The 19,283-nt window shown below is 53.9% G+C and overlaps 1 protein-coding gene across 7 annotated transcripts in view; it reads right to left on the reverse strand.

The window, feature by feature from the left end:
* Nucleotides 1–1,472: 1,472 nt before the first annotated feature.
* The window catches only part of P2RY6 (pyrimidinergic receptor P2Y6), a 34,442-nt gene continuing 16,631 nt past the window's right edge, over nt 1,473–19,283 (reverse strand). For 3 of the 7 annotated variants that reach the window (XM_003254746.4, XM_004090625.3, XM_003254748.4), the window contains 2 exons: nt 4,278–4,363; nt 1,473–3,616 (listed from right to left, as the gene is read on the reverse strand). In XM_003254746.4, coding sequence (XP_003254794.1) covers nt 2,596–3,582 — 987 coding nt within the window. In that variant the 5' untranslated portion in view covers nt 3,583–3,616; nt 4,278–4,363 and the 3' untranslated portion in view covers nt 1,473–2,595. The remainder of the gene's footprint in view (nt 3,617–4,277; nt 4,364–19,283) is intronic. The other 4 variants (XM_030829002.1, XM_003254749.4, XM_003254747.4 and 1 more) reach the window with 4 other exon arrangements.

Below are 19,283 nucleotides of genomic sequence, written 5' to 3' on the forward strand. Positions count from 1 at the left end.
GTGTGGGGTCTTGTGTGCTACCATTCCCCTTTGCTGCTTCCTCCAGGGACCTTTGGTAAAGATGACTTTCCAAGGCTTTTTAAGGCTCAGATCTGTGTTTGACATGCCTCCTTATGAGATGGCCTCAAGGCAGCTCTCTGGGTACCCACATCAGAACGATGGGCCTGAGAGGGCAGGAGTGGAACACGGCGTGAACAATCTGTCATGAGACCGGTCAGTAGGCTTCCAGCCGTGGGACCTCCATGTAGCAGCCTCCTGGTGGCCCTGAGGCTCTCAAGCTGCTGGCTCCTCCGTTTAGAATGAAACAATGTTGAACAGTTGTTTCCCCTCACTTAGGGGCCTGGTGGAGGTACCCCAGGTACAGAGGATACCCTAAGGTTGAAAGAGCCACACTTGAAGAGGTGGGTGAAGGAGAGGTGGATCTGGGGCTCATCCCAGCATTGAATGCTCTGGCCCTACCCAGCTCTTTTCCTGGCCACCCCCTTCCACATACCCAGGCCCCACCCAATCCCGCCTACCCCCCATTTAATTGAAACTCACTGTTGCTTTACAGCCATTATTATTATTATTATTTTTTTTTGAGACAGAGTCTTGCTTTGTCACCCAGGCTGGAGTGCAGTGGGGCAATCTTAGTTGATCACAACCTCCACCTCCCAGGTTCAAGTGATTCCCATGCCTCAGCCTCTGGAGTAGCTGGGACTATAGGCGCCTGCCACTACGCCCAGCTAATTTTTGTATTTTTTAGTAGAGATGAGGTTTTGCCATGTTGGCCAGGCTGGTCTCAAACTCCTGACCTCAAGTGATCTGCCTGCCTCGGCCTCCCAAAGTGCTGGGATTACAGGTGTGAGCTACCATGCCCGGCCCCTCAGCTCATTTCTAACTCTGGGTTTTGTACACATCACGCCCATACCTTCTACTGGGAGTAGCTCCAGAGCTGCTTCACTCTGCTTTTCGAATTCCTCCTGGCTCAAGCTGATCCCGTCTTCTTTTCTTTTCTTTTTTCTTAGTTATTATTTAGTTTTGTTTTGTTTTGTTTTTTTGTTTTTTTTTTTGAGACAGGTTCTCGCTCCATCGCCCAGGCTGGAACGCAGTGATGTGATCTCGGCTCACTGCAACCTTAGCCTCCCAGGTTCAAGCAATTCTCTTGCCTCAGCCTCCCGAGTAGCTGGGATTACAGGCGCCAGCCACCATGCCCAGCTAATTTTTGTATTTTCAGTAGAGACAGGGTTTCACTGTGTTGGCCAGGCTGGTCTCAAACTCCTGACCTCAAGTGATCCACCTGCTTTAGCCTCCCAAAGTGCTGGGATTACAGATGTGAGCCACCGCTCCCAATTTATTTTAATTTTTTTAGAGACAGGGTCTCCCTCTGTCGCTCAGGCTGGAATGCACTGGCGTGATCCTAGCTCACTGTAATCTTGAACTCAGCACCTCAGCCTCCTGAGTAGTTAGTACTACAGTCAGACACCACCACACCAGGCTATTTTTTATATTTTTTTTTTTTGTAGAAACAGGGTCTTACTGTGTTGCCCAGGCTGGTCCAAAACTCCTGGGCTCAAGCATTCCTCCTTCCTCGGCCTCCCAAATTGCTGAGATTACAGGCATGAGCCACTGCACTTCGCCCCCTGCCTCTTCTAAGAAGCTTCCCCCGCTTAATCCCTCCATTGGCCTCCCGCTGCCTGGAGCATCTGGCTAACTCTTGCCCTTGTCTGGAGGGTGGCTGAAGCATAGCTCCCATTTTCTCAGCTTTCACACATGCAAGGCCATGTGTCCTCTGCTCTGGCCGTCTGCCTGTCTGCCCAGGGCAGAGCCCAGCACAAGGCTGGCCCAGCTGGATATGCATGGAGCATACCTGGGTTGCATTAAAGTGCTCCCCACTTCTGCTTGCCAAGTTCCCACTCAGCCCTCGATGGCTGGCTCAGATGCTCCCTCCTCAGAGAGCTCTTTCCTGACTCCTTGGACTGGGTCATGGGCACTCTCTGTGTACCCCCTCCCCCCAGCCATGCTTCCCTCTGTCACAACGCTGATGTTGCTGTGCCAGTCTGTACTTCCAGCAGTTGGGAACCTGTATGGACCAGGGCTAGGACCGGTTCTTCTAGGGCCCCAGAACCAACCCAGGCCTGAGCACAAGGTGTCAGTAAAGGCTTTCTAAATAAATGAATATCACTCCTCTCCAGAGAGCTCATAATCATCCCTCAAAACCCAGCTCAAATGCCCCTTCCCAGAAGCTCTCACTTCCCCCTCTCATCTTCCCTCACCCGCTTCATTGGTGACTCAAAGCATGGAGCATACCCCTTGATGACAGTACACGTCACACTGTATTTTTGTGAGCACCTTAATGTGGTTTCCCCAGCTCTCCATGGCTGACTGGGACCTCTCAAGAGCCAGGCCCAGGTCTGTCCATCTCCATGCCCACAGGGCCTGGGCCAGAGAAGGGGCTGAAGAAATAGTTTTTGGTGAGCTTCTGGGTCCTGTGAGGGATCTTACTCCATGCCCAGCTGAGCTGAGCTCTAATTCTCCGCATGGTTTGGGGTTGGTGGGGCTCCTGGTGCCCTGGACACAATGACAAATATGAAGGCTGCCCAGGCCCTGGAGGACTCAGCGACCCTGCCTCTGCCATTTGGCTGTGAGTTTCTGTAGGAGCTCATGTGGTCGCCGGCGGAACTTCTTCTGGGTGAAGTAGAAGAGGATGGGGTCCAGCACGCTGTTGGCACTGGCGAACGGCCGCGTGCCTTTGTAGGCTGCTGCAAAGGCCTCTAACACAGGGCAGGGGACACCCGGCGTTGAGCGCACTGCCAGGTAGGCTGTCTTGGTGATGTGGAAAGGCAGGAAGCTGATGGCAAAGGCAGCAGCCACCACCACGGCCATGCGGGCCGCCTTGCCACGCCGCTCCTGGGCCACAGGCTCTGCCGGGCCATCCTGGCGGCACAGGCGGCGGGCCAGGAGACAGTAGCAGGCCAGCAGGGCAGCAAAGGGCAGCAGGAAGCCAATGACAGTGAGAGCCATGCCATAGGGCATATAGTGGGTGGCCAGGGCAGGTGGGCTGAGGTCATAGCAGACAGTGCGGTTACGCTGGATGCCTGTGGCAGCAAAGATGGCTGTGGGCAGGCACTGGGTTGTCACGGCCAGCCACACGACTACACACACTAGCCAGGCGGCCCGGCGGCCCCCACGTTTGTGCCAGGGGGCCAGCGGGTGGCAGATGCCCAGGTAGCGCTGGAAGCTGATGCAGGTGAGGAAGAGGATGCTGCCGTGCAGGTTGGCGTAGAAGAGGAAGCGGACCAGGCGACAGGCAAAGTCTCCAAAGGGCCAGTGGTCACCTTGGGCATAGTTGTAGATGAGCAGGGGCAGGGAGCAGGCATACAGCAGGTCGGCCAGGGCAAGGTTTAGGGTGTACACGGCCGTGCGGGTCAGGGCCCGGCGGGACGTGCAGATCTGGGTAATGACACAGATGTTCAGCGGCAGGCCAGCCGCCAGCACCGCTGAATACACAGGTGGCAGCAGCAGTTGCTTGAAGTTCTCTCGGTAGACACAGGTGGTGGGTGGCAAGCCCAGAGCCTGGCCTGTGCCATTGTCCCACTCCATGGCTGCCAAGGTGAGTTTCCTATGTTCAGGGAGGCTGGGAAAGCAATACACAGCCTGTCAGTGACATGCTCACTCACCACCCAGCAGGCCCTGCCCCTCCTCAGGCCTTGATCTCCCTGTCTGAACAGTGAGGGCACCAACTTTGTCAACTCTGCTACTCTAACCACCCCATGAAGCCCCACAGAGCCCTCACTTTGAGAAAACTTGGGATACAATAAAGCTCACGCTTGGGAGCAATCTGATTCATTTTGTTTATATATAAATATTTATATATATATATATTTTTTTCTTCAGCCTTCCTAGTGAACTTCTATTCATCCTTCACAGCCCTGATCATATGTTTCTTTCTCTGTTAGTGGAGATTGATGGACTTGGGTTTGAATCCCAACTCTGTTATGTATTTACTATGTGACCTTGAGGTGGTGATTTCATTTCACCCGAGAAAAGGGGGAATGCGGCGCCTGCCTCTCAGGGATGTCACGAGGTTAGAAGCACTAAATCATGCTGTGCAGGGCTGCCAGGGGCTCCCTGGGGTGTGGAAACTCTGGTCATGGTGGATCTGCATGTCTCTCACAGACTGGGACCCGCCTGAGGAGAGGGGCCAGGTCTGGTGTCTCTCTGTATCTTAGCCCAGGGTCTGGGGTGGAAAAGGGCCCTGATAACTCTTAGTTAACCAATACGAAGGGTCCACACACCAGGGGCTCACTGAGGACCGCACCCATCTCCTCAGCCTGAACTCCACCTTCCAAAGCCATGGTTCTTCTGGCAGAGGTCTTGTTATCTGTAAAATAGGGGAAGGAGGTGATACCCAGTTCCCCAAGGCTTCTTTCCACTTGAGGCTACAAAGGCAGGTTTGGCAGAGCCTCTGACAACACAGCGCCCCCTAGTGCCCAGAGTGAAAACAGCGTCCCTGAAGGCGGATGGGTGAGGGACCGAGTCATCCGTTTGCTTTACAGAGATGGAAATCCAGGCACAGTGCTCCTTCTTTCTTTGAGACTCAGAGCAGAGTCAGAACCAGAACCCAACTGCCCAGTCCAGAAGAGACAGCTTAGTGTAGCCCACAGACATGGGATGTAGAGGTTACATGAACAAGTTCAGAGCTAGACAGGCCTGGGTTTAAATGGTTCTCCCCCACTTCCGTGCTGTGTGAAGCAGGTCATGTCACAGTGTCCTCATCAGTGAAATATGCGGTGATGACATTCAGTAGTGCTCAATAAATGCCATGCCATTGCATTCTACATCTTATCCCTCCTCTCATTCTTTCGGGCTGGTTTTTGGGAGAGCCAGCAGCACAAATATCCTAAGGGGTTCCCTGATGGGGTAAGTCTGACTCCTAGACACTCACCTCGAAACTGACATTGCCATATTACTGGTGTCTAGAGAAAATTTACAACTTAAATCCAATGGGCCTTTGAGATAGTGAATCTAATCCTCCTCTCTTGCCATTTTACAGGTGGGAAAAACTGAGGCCCAGAAAAAATATGAAGTCCTGCAAATGCACTCAGCGGGTGGTAAAGGGTTCGGGCAAAGTATATGGACTCTGATCCAGATGCTCAGGTTCAAGTCCCAGCTATGCCATGGATGAGCTCTGTGGTCTTGGGCATACTAGTTAACCTCTGTTCTCCAGATTCCCCATCTGTAAATGAGATGAGATAGTACCTGCCTTGTAAGATTGTTGTGAAGATCAGTGCCTGGCATGGGGCCAAGTGTTTGCTATTCTTACTGTACCTAATAAGTAAGGTTATGGGATTTTTAAAAGTTATATTAGAGAAAAATACATTTGTCCCAATTTGCAATTTCATTTTGGTGGAGCTATTTTACACCATTTTTGGGCAAAATGATAATGTTGGATTCTATAGTCTGCAGCCCACATCCCATGTCACTCCCAGTTATCAAAGATTCTTTGTGGGGCTTTAGCCCGTATGCTAGGAGTGCTGGGTGCCCAGCTAGGACAAGGTAGGCATGACGGGGAGGCCAGAGGAAGAAACATAGCAGCCCACCGTAGCACAGCCAGGAAGCCACGATTAGCACAGGCAGAGAATGTCCGCTCATCCCATCATTCATTGGTTCAGGCCATTCTCATTCACATGTTCATTCTCTTGTTTTCACCTGACAGGGATTCACTGAGTTCTCCCTGCCAGCTAGATACATGAGAGAATAGTGTATAGGTGGACATGGAAATATGGGGATACAGATACAGATATGCTAGTCTGATGGAGGAGACCGGTGTGAGCCACCTGATGGAAGAGACTTTTCAGAGCAGAATGAAAGACAGAGCAAGGCCTGGGTGGTTGAGGAGGATTTCCATGGGTGGAGAAGGGTGTAAGGACACTCCGGATGAGGAGGAAGGTTGAGGGACACAGCACCCCTCTATCATGTTCCCCTCCTCACCATAACCCTCTGTCCTTGCAGACTGATCTCCTCTCACACAGGGTCTGACAAAGAAATCTGAGGAGAAAGAAAACTGCTGGTTCGGTGGGGCTGGCCTTCAAGAGGCAGCCTCGGCCCCTCCCTGACCCCTCTCCTCACATAGGGTCTGAGGAGACCAGTCTGCAAGGGAAGAGGGTTGTGGTGAGGAGGAGAACATGTTAGAGGGGTGCTGCGTTCCTTAACCTTCCTTTGGGAGGCCTTCACCCTCAGATCCCACCTCCAGGGACAGCCTTCTGTCTCAGATGATTGGGGACTGCAGTGTGCCGCTCCCACACCCTGGTGAGACTGATCCTCCTGGGACCCCCTCCCCTCCCTCTTGGCAGGAGGCAGGGGCTGCAGGAGGGGAACCGGCACACAGCTCTCTGGGAAACCCTTCAGGGCTGTGTCAGGAAAGACAGGCCTGGCCATTGCCCGGGCTCTCTTGTCTACTTTCTGAGGACCTAGGAGAGCTGAGCTGTTCTCCCAGTTCCTGGCAGGGGCTGGCCTCAAGGAGGGTGCTCTTGGCTCCCACCTCCAGGCAGCAGCTGACCTTGGCGCTGACATCTGTCACTAGCTCTTGGGTCCTAAGTCCTGGACCAGACCAGACCCCAGCCTCTTCCTGGGCTGGACTCTGCCCATGGTGGGGGGCTTGCTAACAAGCGGCTCTGACTACATCCTTCTCTGCATCCCTCTGCCCTTTGGGGGAAAAGCCCGAATCCTTTTCCTGACATTCAAGACCCCTGCCAAGCCCTCCAGTCCTATCTGAAGTACGCCAGGGCCACTCTGCCCTTGCCCCTTCCTCTTTCATCACACATTCCCAAGACATGGAGACTCCCACACAGCCAGTGGCAGCCAGAGAGCCAGAATCCCTTTCCAGCCTCCCCATCTCCACTGTTCTCTTCACACAAAGTGCCATTCAACTAATCTCCATTCGTCAAAACCCTAAGTGTCTATCTAGCTCCAGATCTCACCTTGCTTCTTCCTTTTTTTATCCCCCCAGCTGGGTGGAATCCCTTCCTCTGGGCCTCCTAACTCTGTGGCCCTCCTTTAAGTCAATGCTGAACCCAGCCTACCTACCCAAAGTCACAGTTCCTTGTGTCCAGCCGCCCCCCACCCCCTGCAACCCCTGCACTGGCCCATGGCCCCAAGATGCACTGACACTCACAGGCAGCCTCCTGTCCCTGCAGCACGCTGGTGGTCCCAAGTGTGTTGGGGCAAAGGGAAGCCAGATCTGAGGCTCCCCACTCTCCTGCCCTCAGCTAGGCTGCAACTTCTCTGACAGGGTGAGCAGCTTCCTCTGTTTCCTGGCAGGGCTGCCTCTGACTAAAAGAGTCCCTGTGGGGGCCACCGGCTCCCTGCCATCCCCAACACCACGCCTAGAGCCTGGCGGAAACTGGGCTTAGAGGAGCAAGGAGGTGGAAAAAAGGCGTCCTTCCTGGAACACTCCCCTACCCCAGCAGGGGAAACAGGGGGATGGGGGCAGAGGAGGAGGGGTAGGGGAGAACCAGAGGCTGCTAGCCCCACAGAACCGGGAATTTTCTTTCTGCTCAGCCCTCTCTCAGTCTTCTCAGCTGTCAAATGGGTAGGGCAGTGATTAGAGAGCTCGCGGCTCCTCCTTTAGCTATAACACTCAGAGCCACGGGGTGTCCATTCCTCCTCCCAGCCATTCACTCACCCATCTAGCCTTCCTTCCCTCATTCAATAGCTCACTCACCAACATGTCCATCTACCCATCCCTCCATGTGGCAGTCCACTTATGTACAAACTTACTCAGCCGCCTTCTCCCCCCTCCCCTTCCCTCTTCTCCTTTTTTCCACACACTTATCGAGTACCTACTATGTGTCACCAGATCCTCCCATGTTCCCCCATTTCCTGCCTTCCACATGGCAGGCGCAGAGCGCATGAAGAGTGATGGACGTGGGCTGTGGAGATAGATGTGATGCCCATGAGGACCCAGCTGCCTCATCCACCCCAGCCCCTCCTCACCACCAAACTGGCCTCAGAGCTGTTAGGAGACCAAAGCAGGAGATGTGGCTCCTCACCGTCCCAGGGAGGCCAGCTCCAGAGGGGGAAGCAGCATTCCAAGTGGGTGACCTGGAAGAGGTGGGCTTTGATTTGGAGCAGCTGAGGCAGCAAGGCAGGTGGCAGGGGAGGATGGTGTGGGGAAAGAATGCTGCCCTGGGAGTTTGAGGCCCAGGTTCTTACGCCACCTTTGCCCCCAGTCACTGACTAGATAAGCCCCTTCCCTTCTCTGAGCCTCCTTGGTAGAGTATGGTCATACTGATCACCAGTGTGCTGGGAGGATGAAGTGCCACTCAGAGCGGCTCATCTTCTACCCTGGGAGGTGCAGAGGAGACTCCTAGAGCCTACAGCATCAGAGCTGAAGGTGCCCTTAAAGGCACCGATCTCACCCCAAAGCCATTTTTACAGGCAAGGGGATTGAGGAACAGAGTGGGAACCTAAAGTTTGGATCGCACTGAGAAAAATCAGGTTTGAACTTCTGGTAAATACTTGGTCAGTTGTGCACAGATTGAGCACCTACTGCTTGCTCAGGCCTGTGCTAAGAGGTCGCTTCTGCCAGCTGAGTGTGGACCTCCTGGTTGAATTTGACCTGGGCTGTGGCCCAGGAGAGCAAGGTGGCCTTCAGCTCAGCAGCCAGTCCTTTGCTGGGTCCCTGGGACAACCTCCCGTACCCACTCCCAGCAGGGCAGGTTACTGTCCCAGGAATGTGAACAGCTCTGAGGGCTCCTGGGAGGTGTTGGCTCCAAAGCAGGGCAGGGCAGGGCAGGGCAGGGCAGAGCTTGGGTAAGAAGCCTAAGTGGTCTCAGTTCCTGCAACCTGGATGGATGGGAAACACAAAGCTGTCCCTATCATGCCTTATCCACCCAGACGTGCAGATCTGGAGACCCCTAACCCCACTGCTCTGCTCAGATAAGGGCACTTGGACTAACCTCAGAGGGGAAGGAAAGGCTCATGGGGTCCCACTTGACAGATGGAGAAAGAAACTAAGGCCAGCTGCCCCTTCCCCACCTTCTCCTCAGGGGTTCAAGGACATACAAGAGGCCTGGCCTGGCACCTCAACAACAACTGAGTACCCATTACCCACCGACCTTTTAGTTCTTTGCCTTCCTAACAGAGTCTAGGTTTGAGGGCTCTCAGGACCTTGGAACCACAGCATCCTAGGGCTTGGGACTTCAAAGAACCTAAGGATGACTGAATCGGAGCCAAGAAACTGCCTTGCTCTCACCGGGCCTTAGCTTTGCCCATGGACCTGGCTAGGCCTAGAGGAGGGGGCAGGACCCGGGAGGGAGCACTCAGGTCTGAGGGGTCATGGGTGCACCTGGGAGTGAGTAACCTGCAAAACTCATGGAGAAAGCATGTCCATTGCTGGGCACTGAAGGGCCAGAGGGACCTGGACACATAACAAGGCTGAAGAGGGCATCGCAGGCAGGAGGCCCAGTGTGGGCAAAGGCACGGAAGTGGGGAATGAGCTTAACCTCTGTGAGAAATAAATAAATATAGAAGCTAGAGCAATGGATGAGCTCTGCAAAGAGGGGGCCTCAGATGGGAGGCCTGAGAGGGGCTGGCCCGTCATGAAACCTCCAAGGCAGAGCCTTCTTCCGGCAGAGATCCTCCCTCCTTGGCCTCCCAAAGTGTTGGGATTACAGGCATGCACCACTGTGCCCAGCCAGTCTCCCTCCCTCCCTCCCTCCCTTCTTTCTTTCTTTCTTTCTTTCTTTCTTTCTTTCTTTCTTTCTTTCTTTTCTTTCTTTCTTTCTTTCTTTCTTTCTTTCTTTCTTTCTTCTTTCTTTCTTTCTTTCTTTTTCTTTCTTTCTTTCTTCTTTCTTTCTTTCTTTCTTTCTTCTTTCTTTCTTTCTTTCTTCTTTCTTTCTTTCTTTTTCTGTCTCTCTTTCTTTCTTTCTTTTTTTGACGGAGTTTCGTTCTTGTTGCCCAGGCTGGAGTACAATGGCGCAATCTTGGCTCACTGCAACTTCCGCTTCCAAGGTTCAAGCAATTCTCCTGCCTCAGCCTCCCAAGTAACTGGGATGTACAGGTATGTGCCACCACACCAGGCTAATTTTGTACTTTTAGTAGAGATGGGGCTTCTCCGTGCTGGTTAGGCTGGTCTCGAACTCCCGACCTCAGGTGATCCACCTGCTTCGGCCTCGCGAAGTGCTGGGATTACAGGTGTGAGCCACCGTGCCTGGCCAGTATTGTTTCTTAAATGCCTATTCTGTGCCAGATGTTTAATCTGCAGTTCTGGGCAATTTGGTGGGGGGTGGATTATTCCCTCTCCTTTACAGATGAAGAAACTAAGGCTCAGGAAAGGCCAGTGAGTTTTCCAAGCTATCCCAGCCAGGTGGCATTTCAGCGCGTTCTTCTTGACTCTAAGGCCCCCTTCTCCATTGTTCCCTGAAATCGGAGCTTAGATGCCCATACCTGAGGATTCCCAGGGGAGTTGGGTCTTCCCTGCGTTGAGACCCTGTAGCCATGAGATGGCGCCAGAGGACAGCCAGCCCAGCTCCGTCACACAGCCAGGGAGGGGTGAGGGCAAGGCTGGTCTACCCACAGCGGGGGGCCTCCCCTCGGGCCTGGCACTGAGCAGCCTCTGGACTGGGTTTCCAGTCTCAGTTCCTCTTGACCCACTCTCCAACCTTCCTTCCACTCACCCTCCCCAGATGAGCTCAAGCTCTTGTTCTCAGGTCCTCACCCTGGTCGATGTGGTAACAGGAGCCACTGGGGACATGGCAGGGACGACAGGGTCAGCACCAAGCCATGTCTGTCAGAGGTAGAGGCCCTGGCTTCAGGCATCCAGCGCCCATCTCCACCCAGGTACACCTTTGGCAAAACACGGCAGCCCCTCACCTCACAGCAGAGACAGCCTCTTCCAGTTTCCTTTTTTTCAGTTCAGGCGACAACCATGGGGTCAGTTCTAGAGCAGGAGCAATTCAGTATGGACATAGGAAGAAATGACAAGGGGCCTAGCCCTTCAGGCTGCGTAGATCCTATGGTCTCAGGATAAACTTTACATGACCCCACAGCCTCCCCCATCCCCTGAGGCCTTCATATCTAGCGGGGATGAGGGGACCTGTTCGTCAAAGGCACGAGCTGGAAGCCTGAGTCACTGTCTGCCAGCCAGCTGAGGCAGGAACCAGCTCAGACCAGGCTGGATGTGGAAGAGGCTTCCTAACCTTGGCCTGCCTGCCTGCTGGGAAATAAAGGCCTGGAAACCCCCTTGCTGGGCCCCTGGCCGGTGAGTTAGCAGAAAGGGCATCGGATGTCACGGGTCAAGAGTTCGCTTCCTTCCCCTGAGGAGTCAGACAGGCTGGGATTGACCACCAACTTGCTGTGTGACCTAGGGAGAGCCACCTACACTCTCTGAGCCTGGGTAAACAGGGCTACTTATGGTAACTACCTACCGTACAGGATCACTATACCCTCTGTGCCCCAGTCATCAACCCAGTCCTGACTCTGGGAAGCCTCTAGCCTGAGGCAGGGTTACCCCTGGAGCCCACCTGAGGCCAGCTTGAGGCCAGATTCCTAATGCCAGTGCCTCCCTGGCACCCAGAAGACAGAGGGCCGGAGGCAGAGTCCTCTCACCTGGAGGAATTTTGGTCCTACCTGTGGCATCTGGCTGGCTACAGAAGGACAAACCTGGCAGAAGGGAACATGGAAGGCAGGGACCCTGATTTCTCTTCTCCTTTCCCACTTCCCCTTCTCACCTCCCGCTCAACAGGAATTAAAGCTAAAACTGAAACAGCCATTTTCAGTGAAAGGAAGAGGAAGCTGCAGCTTTGGGGAATTTGGGGGTTGGGGCTGCTTCCTTTGGTTTCTCTCCAGCCTCTTCAAGCTTAGCAAAGATGGAACTTGCATCTCCCAAGACCCCACTATGTGTGAGGGGCCCCAGTTGCCCAAGAGGGCACCCAGAAGTCCCACCACAACCTGGACACATGTATTCATTGAGCACTAACGATGCACCAAGCATTGTGCAAAATTCTTGATGTGCTGTGTCTCATTCACTCTTCACAACTACTGTTTCCACTTTACAGATGAGGTGACTGAGGCATAGCAAAGTTAGCAAGGGGTTCTTTCTTGGGAATGTGAATGAAGAGGGTTAGAGACCACGTGGCCCTGGTGGGCACAGGGCTGAGAGGTCAAGGGCAGCCCTGAGACTGAGGAACTGTGTGGATAGCACAGAGGCCCAGGGAGCAGCTGTGACAGGGCAGCCCCCGGTGAGCAGAGGGACGGCCTGTGGTGCCCAGCCCGTATAAGTCCACGCCTATAGGGCCACTGCACCTCCCACCCAGTGCTCCAGGAGATCCCCAGGGCCTCCTAAAAATCTCTCCCCTGGAGCTAGTGGGAGAAGCTCTCTGTGCCTTGCCTGGACCACCAGGCTGTCCCATTTGTTTCTCTCCTTGTGGGAGAGGTCACTTGGTTCTCCCTTTGAGAAGGAACCTGCTGCTTAGCTGCAAGTAGTGCAGTTGGCTGATGGCCACAGTTAGTGCCTTCAGGATCCACCCGTCCTCCCAGATAACCAGGCCCCAGTCCGTGGGGGAAGAGATGGCCCAGGTCCAGCCACCTGGCTAGCCTGACAGTCATTGTTCAGCCCCTCTGTAGCTTCTTCCCACCCAGTTCCCAGATCCCCTCTTATGATGATGACCCTGCCCTCTGATTTTCCTTTGGGGGGCTCCCCCTTCTCCCATCTAGAGTCTTGGGGGTCTGGGAGTGATGGGTCTGTGATCTAAGCCTACCAATGAGAGAAGGGTGGGCCCCTCAGGCCTGTAACTGGCTCAGGGTAGAGGAGTGACCTTCACTGCATGCCTCAGAGTCAATTCTGGTGCTTTTACTGGGGCATCGGGAAGGAGACAGGTCTTCCACAACATTTGCAAAGCTAGTAGAAAGCGAGGCAGGAGCTGCTGGAGCCAAGTGAACTAAGTTCCAGGCACTGTCCTGGGCGATGGAGATACTGCTACCAGGGAGGAGACTGTCTACATAGAAAGCCAAGGAATGGCAGAGATGAGAGATGGGGATGCATCGTTTCCTGAGAACAACATTGAGTGCCTGGTTTCAGCTGTGCCTGAGGTTTTACCTTTGGTGTCATGAGCTGATAAACTCCCTTTTTGCCTCAATCCATTTAACCTAGGATTCTGTCTCTTGAAACTAGGAGTCCCACCTGTAGATCTGCACCTTGTGCCCAGGAAGAGAGGTGACATTTCCCTATGAGAAAACTGAGGCCAGAGAGGTTAGGAACTTGCCCAAAGTGCACTATAAATCCACCATGACACCCTGTCTCTCAGGAAGAGTGGCTTAAGAAAGGACAAGGAAATGGAGGTCAGGAGTCAGGGCAGAGAAGAAGACCAGCCGAAGGGGCGGTGTCAAACTCCCTCCCTTTCCTTCTCTAACTCTGCTAGGAACTGGGGACAAGGTCTGCTTTGCCTCTGGAGCCTCAGAGACCAGTACAGGCTTTGGCCCAAGAGGCACTGGGAAATGTTGGATGACTGGATCCAGTCTATAAAGATGAGCCCCGGGGCTCTGTCCTTGGTGCTGCCTGGTTCCATTTTTTTTTTTTTTTTTTTTTTTTTAAATCTTTGTCTTGACTGATGACGGAGAAGATTTGTCAAGGACAATGAAGGTAATGGGTTCAGGAGTAGCACCTCTGAGACTGCTTGGGTCCCCCAGTCCCCACCTCAGGAAAGGCAGACCACCAACCCTGCCAAGTGGTTATTGTGGGTTATGATCCTGCCCATTTCCCAGGCAGACCCTGAGGCCCGAAGGGAGGCAGTTTTGTCCACAACTCGCACAGGTAAGGTTTGGGTGTGGAGGGGGAGCCTCAGGGAACTCCTCCCCTCCCGTGAAAGGCAGCCCCTGCCTTGATTCCTGCTCTGATCATCCCTAGCTCTTCCTAGGGCCTGAGCCCACCTGGCAGAGATAAGACATTCAGCTGGACCCAGGGGTCAATGACAGGCCTCTGAGTTCTGGACCCTCAGGGCTAGGGAGGCCTTAAGGTCACCTGACTCGGAGGTCTCCCCACCATCCCCTCAGAGAAGGGGGCTCTCTGAAGCCTTCCTTACTGGGCTTGTTTGGCCCCTGCCTGCATACTTCCCATTACAGAGAGCTCACTCCTCTCCTAGGCCACTGCATTCCACCTTGAGAAAGCTCACTGGGAGATATGCTTTGTCACACCAAGCCCTGAGATCTGTCCCTAGTGACTGCTCTCCCACAGCAGTCCAGCTTGCCTCTGGGGCCATAGAGCTTGGCTGCCCCAGGACACCCTGCAGAGATTGTCCCAAGACCGTCCATCTATTGGTCTTCATTCTCACCAGGCAATTTCAGGTACATGTCCAGGCCCCGGGAAACCTAGTGGTGGATCCTCAAGGATGAGGCCATGGTCTGTGACTGTTTTCAAACCTGAAGACAAAACCCTTTGCTACCTTCTGTCCTTTTTCATTGCCTGCCTGGGGCCTGTAAGGGGGGCATGGTCTCTTCTTTTGGGAGGAGGAAACTAAGGCCACCAACAGCTTAGTTACTTGCGAGGGCCACCAATCCGTCAGTGATCTTCCAATCAGCTGGACTGCCTGTCGCCAAACCCCAAATCTTCACCCTCAACTGGCCCGTTTGTGGCCAGTCCAGTGTGGGAGGAAGAGGGCTTTGTGGGTGTCCGAGGGGTGGCCTGGGAGGAAGAGATCAAAGTCAGGGGCAACTACCTCATTCAGAGTGCAATGTAGGAGGTCAGCAGGCGACAGGTGGCTCCTGCTGTGGAGTGTGCATGAAGAACACAGGACAGGCCGGGTGTGGTGGCTCACGCCTGGAATCGCAGCACTTTGGGAGGCCAAGGCGGGAGGATCGCTTGAGCCCAGAAGTTCGAGACCAGGCTGGGCAACATAGAGAAAGCCTAGCTCTAACAAAAAATGTTTAAAAATTAACTGGGTGTGTTGGCGTGTGACTGTAACCCCAGCTATTTGGGAGGCTAAGGTGGGAAAATCGCTTGAGCCTGGGAGGCCAAGGCTGCAGTGAGCTATGATCACACCACTGCATTCCCGCCTGGGCTACAGAGCGAAACCCTGTCTCAAAAAAGGGACGCAGGACAGACCCCCTCAGGTGGTCACTCGAATGACACCTTCCCCATGGGACCTTCTCCTACCACTTTAAGCTAAAATTATAACCCCCTACACAACACATGCACACGTGTGATTCCTATGCCCCTTCTCTGCTATGTTTTTCTCCTTAGCATTTAAAATCTTTTAATACACTGTTCTACTTATTTATTGGTTATTGTCTCTCTTTCCTGACTGGAACATAAACTGCACCAGGGCAGGGGTTTTTGTGTTTTTTTTTCACTGCTGCATGTACTTAGGACGGTGTCTGGTGTATAGTAGGTGCTCAATAAATATTTGTTGAGTGAATGAACAAATAAATTCCAGAGGTGGTTCAATTATGTCTACACAGAGAGGACTGGGTGCACGGGGGTCTTGGCTTGAGGCTATTCATATAGCAAGCTGTAGTTTGTACTTAAGAGTATGTGTTTATTGGGGATTGGGAGCAGAGAGAGATTAAATGTGAGCACCAAAGGCCTTTAAGCCAGCCCTGGGGCTGCTTCTGCCTGGCCGTGTGTGTGAGATTTGGGCTGTGAACAGTCCCAGCTGAGAAGGGTGAATAGAACTTGGCCTGGCAGGGCTGGGCAGCCTGTATCTCCGGCCTGCCCTGCCTGAGGTTTTCTCTGGTACTCTCACCTCCCTGCACAGGATCACTCCCTCTGCACTGGGGCCCCGGCCCAGGATCTTCCTGGCTTGTCTCCCTTCCCTTGCCAGCCTAGGCCTCCCCACCAGGACCCAGGATTCCCATGAACACAACCAGTCAATTCGTGTCCCTCATTCATGGTGCCACCAGACTGCTCCATCCTGCACTGTGGGGCTGAGTAGAGCTGGAGGACATGACTCGGTTGAGTGCCTGAGGCCCTGCAGACCCTGTCACTGCCCCACTTGGCTGGGTCCCCAACCTTTTGTCTGTCCTAGGGCATCCTCCCTCCTCCTCTGTCTTCTAAGCCTTGGCCCCATCTTTCTTGTCAGCCCCATACCCTCAACCCTACCAGCCCTCAACTCCTCCTTCAGAGCAGACAGCCTTTCAGAGGGGCTGCCTTCAGCTTCCCACTGTCCATATAAACCCGTGTGTCTGCACCTTCCCTCCTCACCCATCCACAGCCCCGTGGGACCCTAGGTGCCACCTCTTGCCCTTTCTTCAGCACCCTCCCCGTGCTGCATCTGCTGGTTCCTTCCCCTCAGCCCAAACACTTCCCACTCCGCAGTCTCTGTCTCTCTCATCTGAGCAAAATGTCTTCCTTGATCCCTTGTGCTTCTCCATCTGTTCCTCTTCCTACCTGCGCAATCAAGCTTCTGGAAAAGTCACCCACAAGCCCTGCCTCCCTGCACCCATTTCTCACACACTTACAGTCAGGCCCAGGGCAGAGCAAGGAGCCTTTGAGCCCAGCTCCGGGAAGAGCAGTGGGCACTCTGTCTTCTGGGTGAGGCTGGCAAGATGGAACCAAGGAGCGAGCAACTGTCTGAGCTCCATCCACAAGGAAATCTCCAAAGTGATCTTGACAACACAGGCCTTGGGGAGAAAACAGGCCACTGAGCGTGACTGGGCTTGACATCCCTGAGCACCACCCAGGGCTGGTGCAGGGCTAGGGGAGGAGAGCCACCTTTCTGGCTTCCAGGAAAGGGCCTGGACTCTGCCTGGAAGGTGGGTGGGGATCAGGGCCGGCAGGGGCACCTCCAGGACATCTGTTTAGCAGGGGATTAGGGAGGTGACTGGTTGGGATAATACCTTTGCATAGCTTGTGACACTGGTTTGAGAAAATATCAATGGTTTCTGTCACAGAATAGGAGGGATCATTGCTTATGGAGTAGGTGAGGGTTGGGGTACAGGGCTCCCCAGATTACTGCCCCTGTGGATACAAAATATGAGGATTCACTCCTGGAACAGGTCTCTCCTCAGAGCTCCCCAGAAAACCAGAGTTCTTCAAACCCCAGCCCATAGAATTAGATCCAAATGCCCAATTCCAGCATTTGTACCCCTCTGTAACCCATCACTGTTCCCTCTGCAAAGCTTGGCACCCAAAAGACCTGGGGGTTCCTGTCCTGACTCTGCAACTTATGAGCTGTGACTTTACCTCTCTGAGCCTCCGAGTCCTTAATTTTAAATATTGTCAACAGTCACAGCATCACTGGGGGCTCAAATGAAATAATGGATCTAGATCACCTAGCCCAATACCTGGTGCATAGGAAGTATTTGCTCAGTGAGGCTTCTATTATCACCCATAATTTTATCATGGACCAGCCAAACTCATGAGAAATGACTTCCCTTGCAACCTTTGCTCCCTTCCTCCTCCATTCATTCATTCATTCGCCATGCATTTACAAGGAGTCTTACAATGTGCAGGCACCTCTCTGGGCTCTGTCCTTTGAGGAGCCCCCATTAGTGGAAAAGACAGATGAAGATGTAGACCCATGGGTCTCTGGGAAGACAAAGGAGGCCTCTAATCCTGTCTGTGGTATCAAGCAAGGCTCCCTGGAGGAGGTGATCCTTTGGTGGAGTGTAGAAGGGAAAAGGCAGGTGGTCTAGGCAGAGAGACCTGCTGGAGATATGGGACCTCAGAGTACCTGCAAGTGTTTGTGTTTGCAGGTGTTGAGGGGCCCTGCAGGAGGTAAGCCTGTGGGGTCATTAGAGCCAGGCCCAACAGGCCTCAAAATGCCAGGCTACACATGTGGCCACTGCATTGAGGGTGCCAGCTGAAGAAAGTCCTCATTGGGGGACCCCTTTCTTTTTTTTCTTTTTTTTTTTTTTTTGAGACGGAGTCTTGCTCTGTCACCCAGGCTGGAGTGCAGTGGCGCGATCTCAGCTCACTGCAAGCTCCGCCTCCCGGGTTCACGCCATTCTCCTGCCTCAGCCTCTCCGAGTAGCTGGGACTACAGGCGCCCGCCACCACGCCCGGCTACTTTTTTTGTATTTTTAGTAGAGACGGGGTTTCACCGTGGTCTCGATCTCCTGACCTCGTGATCCGCCCGCCTCGGCCTCCCAAAGTGCTGGGATTACAAGCGTGAGCCACTGCGCCCGGCCGGGAGACCCCTTTCTAAAGCAGGGCAGAGGCATGATCAAATTTGAGACTTAGAAGGTCCCTTGGGCTGCTAGTTGGAGGATGAATTGGTTGTGGTTAGGTTCAGAGAAAATAAAGCCTCAAATGGGGTTGTGGCCATGGGATGGGGAGGCTCCAGGGACCAGCCAGTGGTAGGCTCACATCAAGGATCTCAAATGGCAGGCTCACAGCAGTCTCCCCTGCCCCCTAACAAGCCCTGACAGCCAGAGTAGTGGAAAGACAGATGTCCCACACCGGCCCTCAGGTCACAGGTGAAAAGCTGAGGTCCAGAACAGGCAAGAGGATGCTGTAGCCCTGCAGGGAGCCGGTGGGGAGCCTCCCATCTCTGTGTCCAGTCATCAAGCCTGCTGCTGCAGCCTGGCTGTCCTCTCCAGGGGCAGCAAAGGCATGGCTTTGGTAGCAGGGGACTTGAAGGAGTAGAAGGATGACTTGCTCCAACTGCCAGACCTATGCAGGCCCTCCTCCATCAGACAGACTGGGGAGGGGAGCCCTTAGAGCTTCCAAAGTTCTCTTCTCTCCTTTGCACCCATTTTGCAGTGAGGGAAACTGAGGCCAAGAGAGGAGAGACATTCAGCTCCTGGGATAGCACAGTCATCTGGACATGGGATGTCAGCTGTGGGAGACAGAGTACCTGGTTCCCAGGCCTGGCCTTGCCCCTGGGCAGCTGGATTCACAGTTCCCGAGGACACTCAGCTGGTGAGGGGTGGAGTTCTAATGGCAACACTGTCTGGCTCCTGCCTGGCCCTTATGTCCAGCACAGTTCCCAGGGGTCACTTCCCTTCCATCCTAGCCTGTGTCTGTAAGCCATGGCTGAGCAGAATAGAACAGGAAGGAATCGTGTGCCATCTGCTCCAGATCACTGTGGATGTGGGCTGGTCCCTTCTTGGATGGAGGAGCCTGGGCCCCACCCTGCCCAAGGGAGCCAGATGTCCTCAGCACAGCTCAGCTAGTCTGTGCCCCACTAGCTCTCCCAGGGTGGGCTTGGGTGGTGAAGCCCAACTCTGGTTCTTAGAGCTTACAGACTTGACTTAGCAGCCTGAGTGTCTGGTCTGTGCTTGACCTGGACTGTACCAGGGCATGAGGATGGGCTGAGGGAGCAGATGAGCTGATATAGCAGACAAAGTTACTGGCCATTTAG

The sequence above is a fragment of the Nomascus leucogenys genome, chromosome 15 (assembly GCF_006542625.1).
Source record: "Nomascus leucogenys isolate Asia chromosome 15, Asia_NLE_v1, whole genome shotgun sequence".
NCBI classification, from domain to species: Eukaryota; Metazoa; Chordata; class Mammalia; order Primates; family Hylobatidae; genus Nomascus; species Nomascus leucogenys.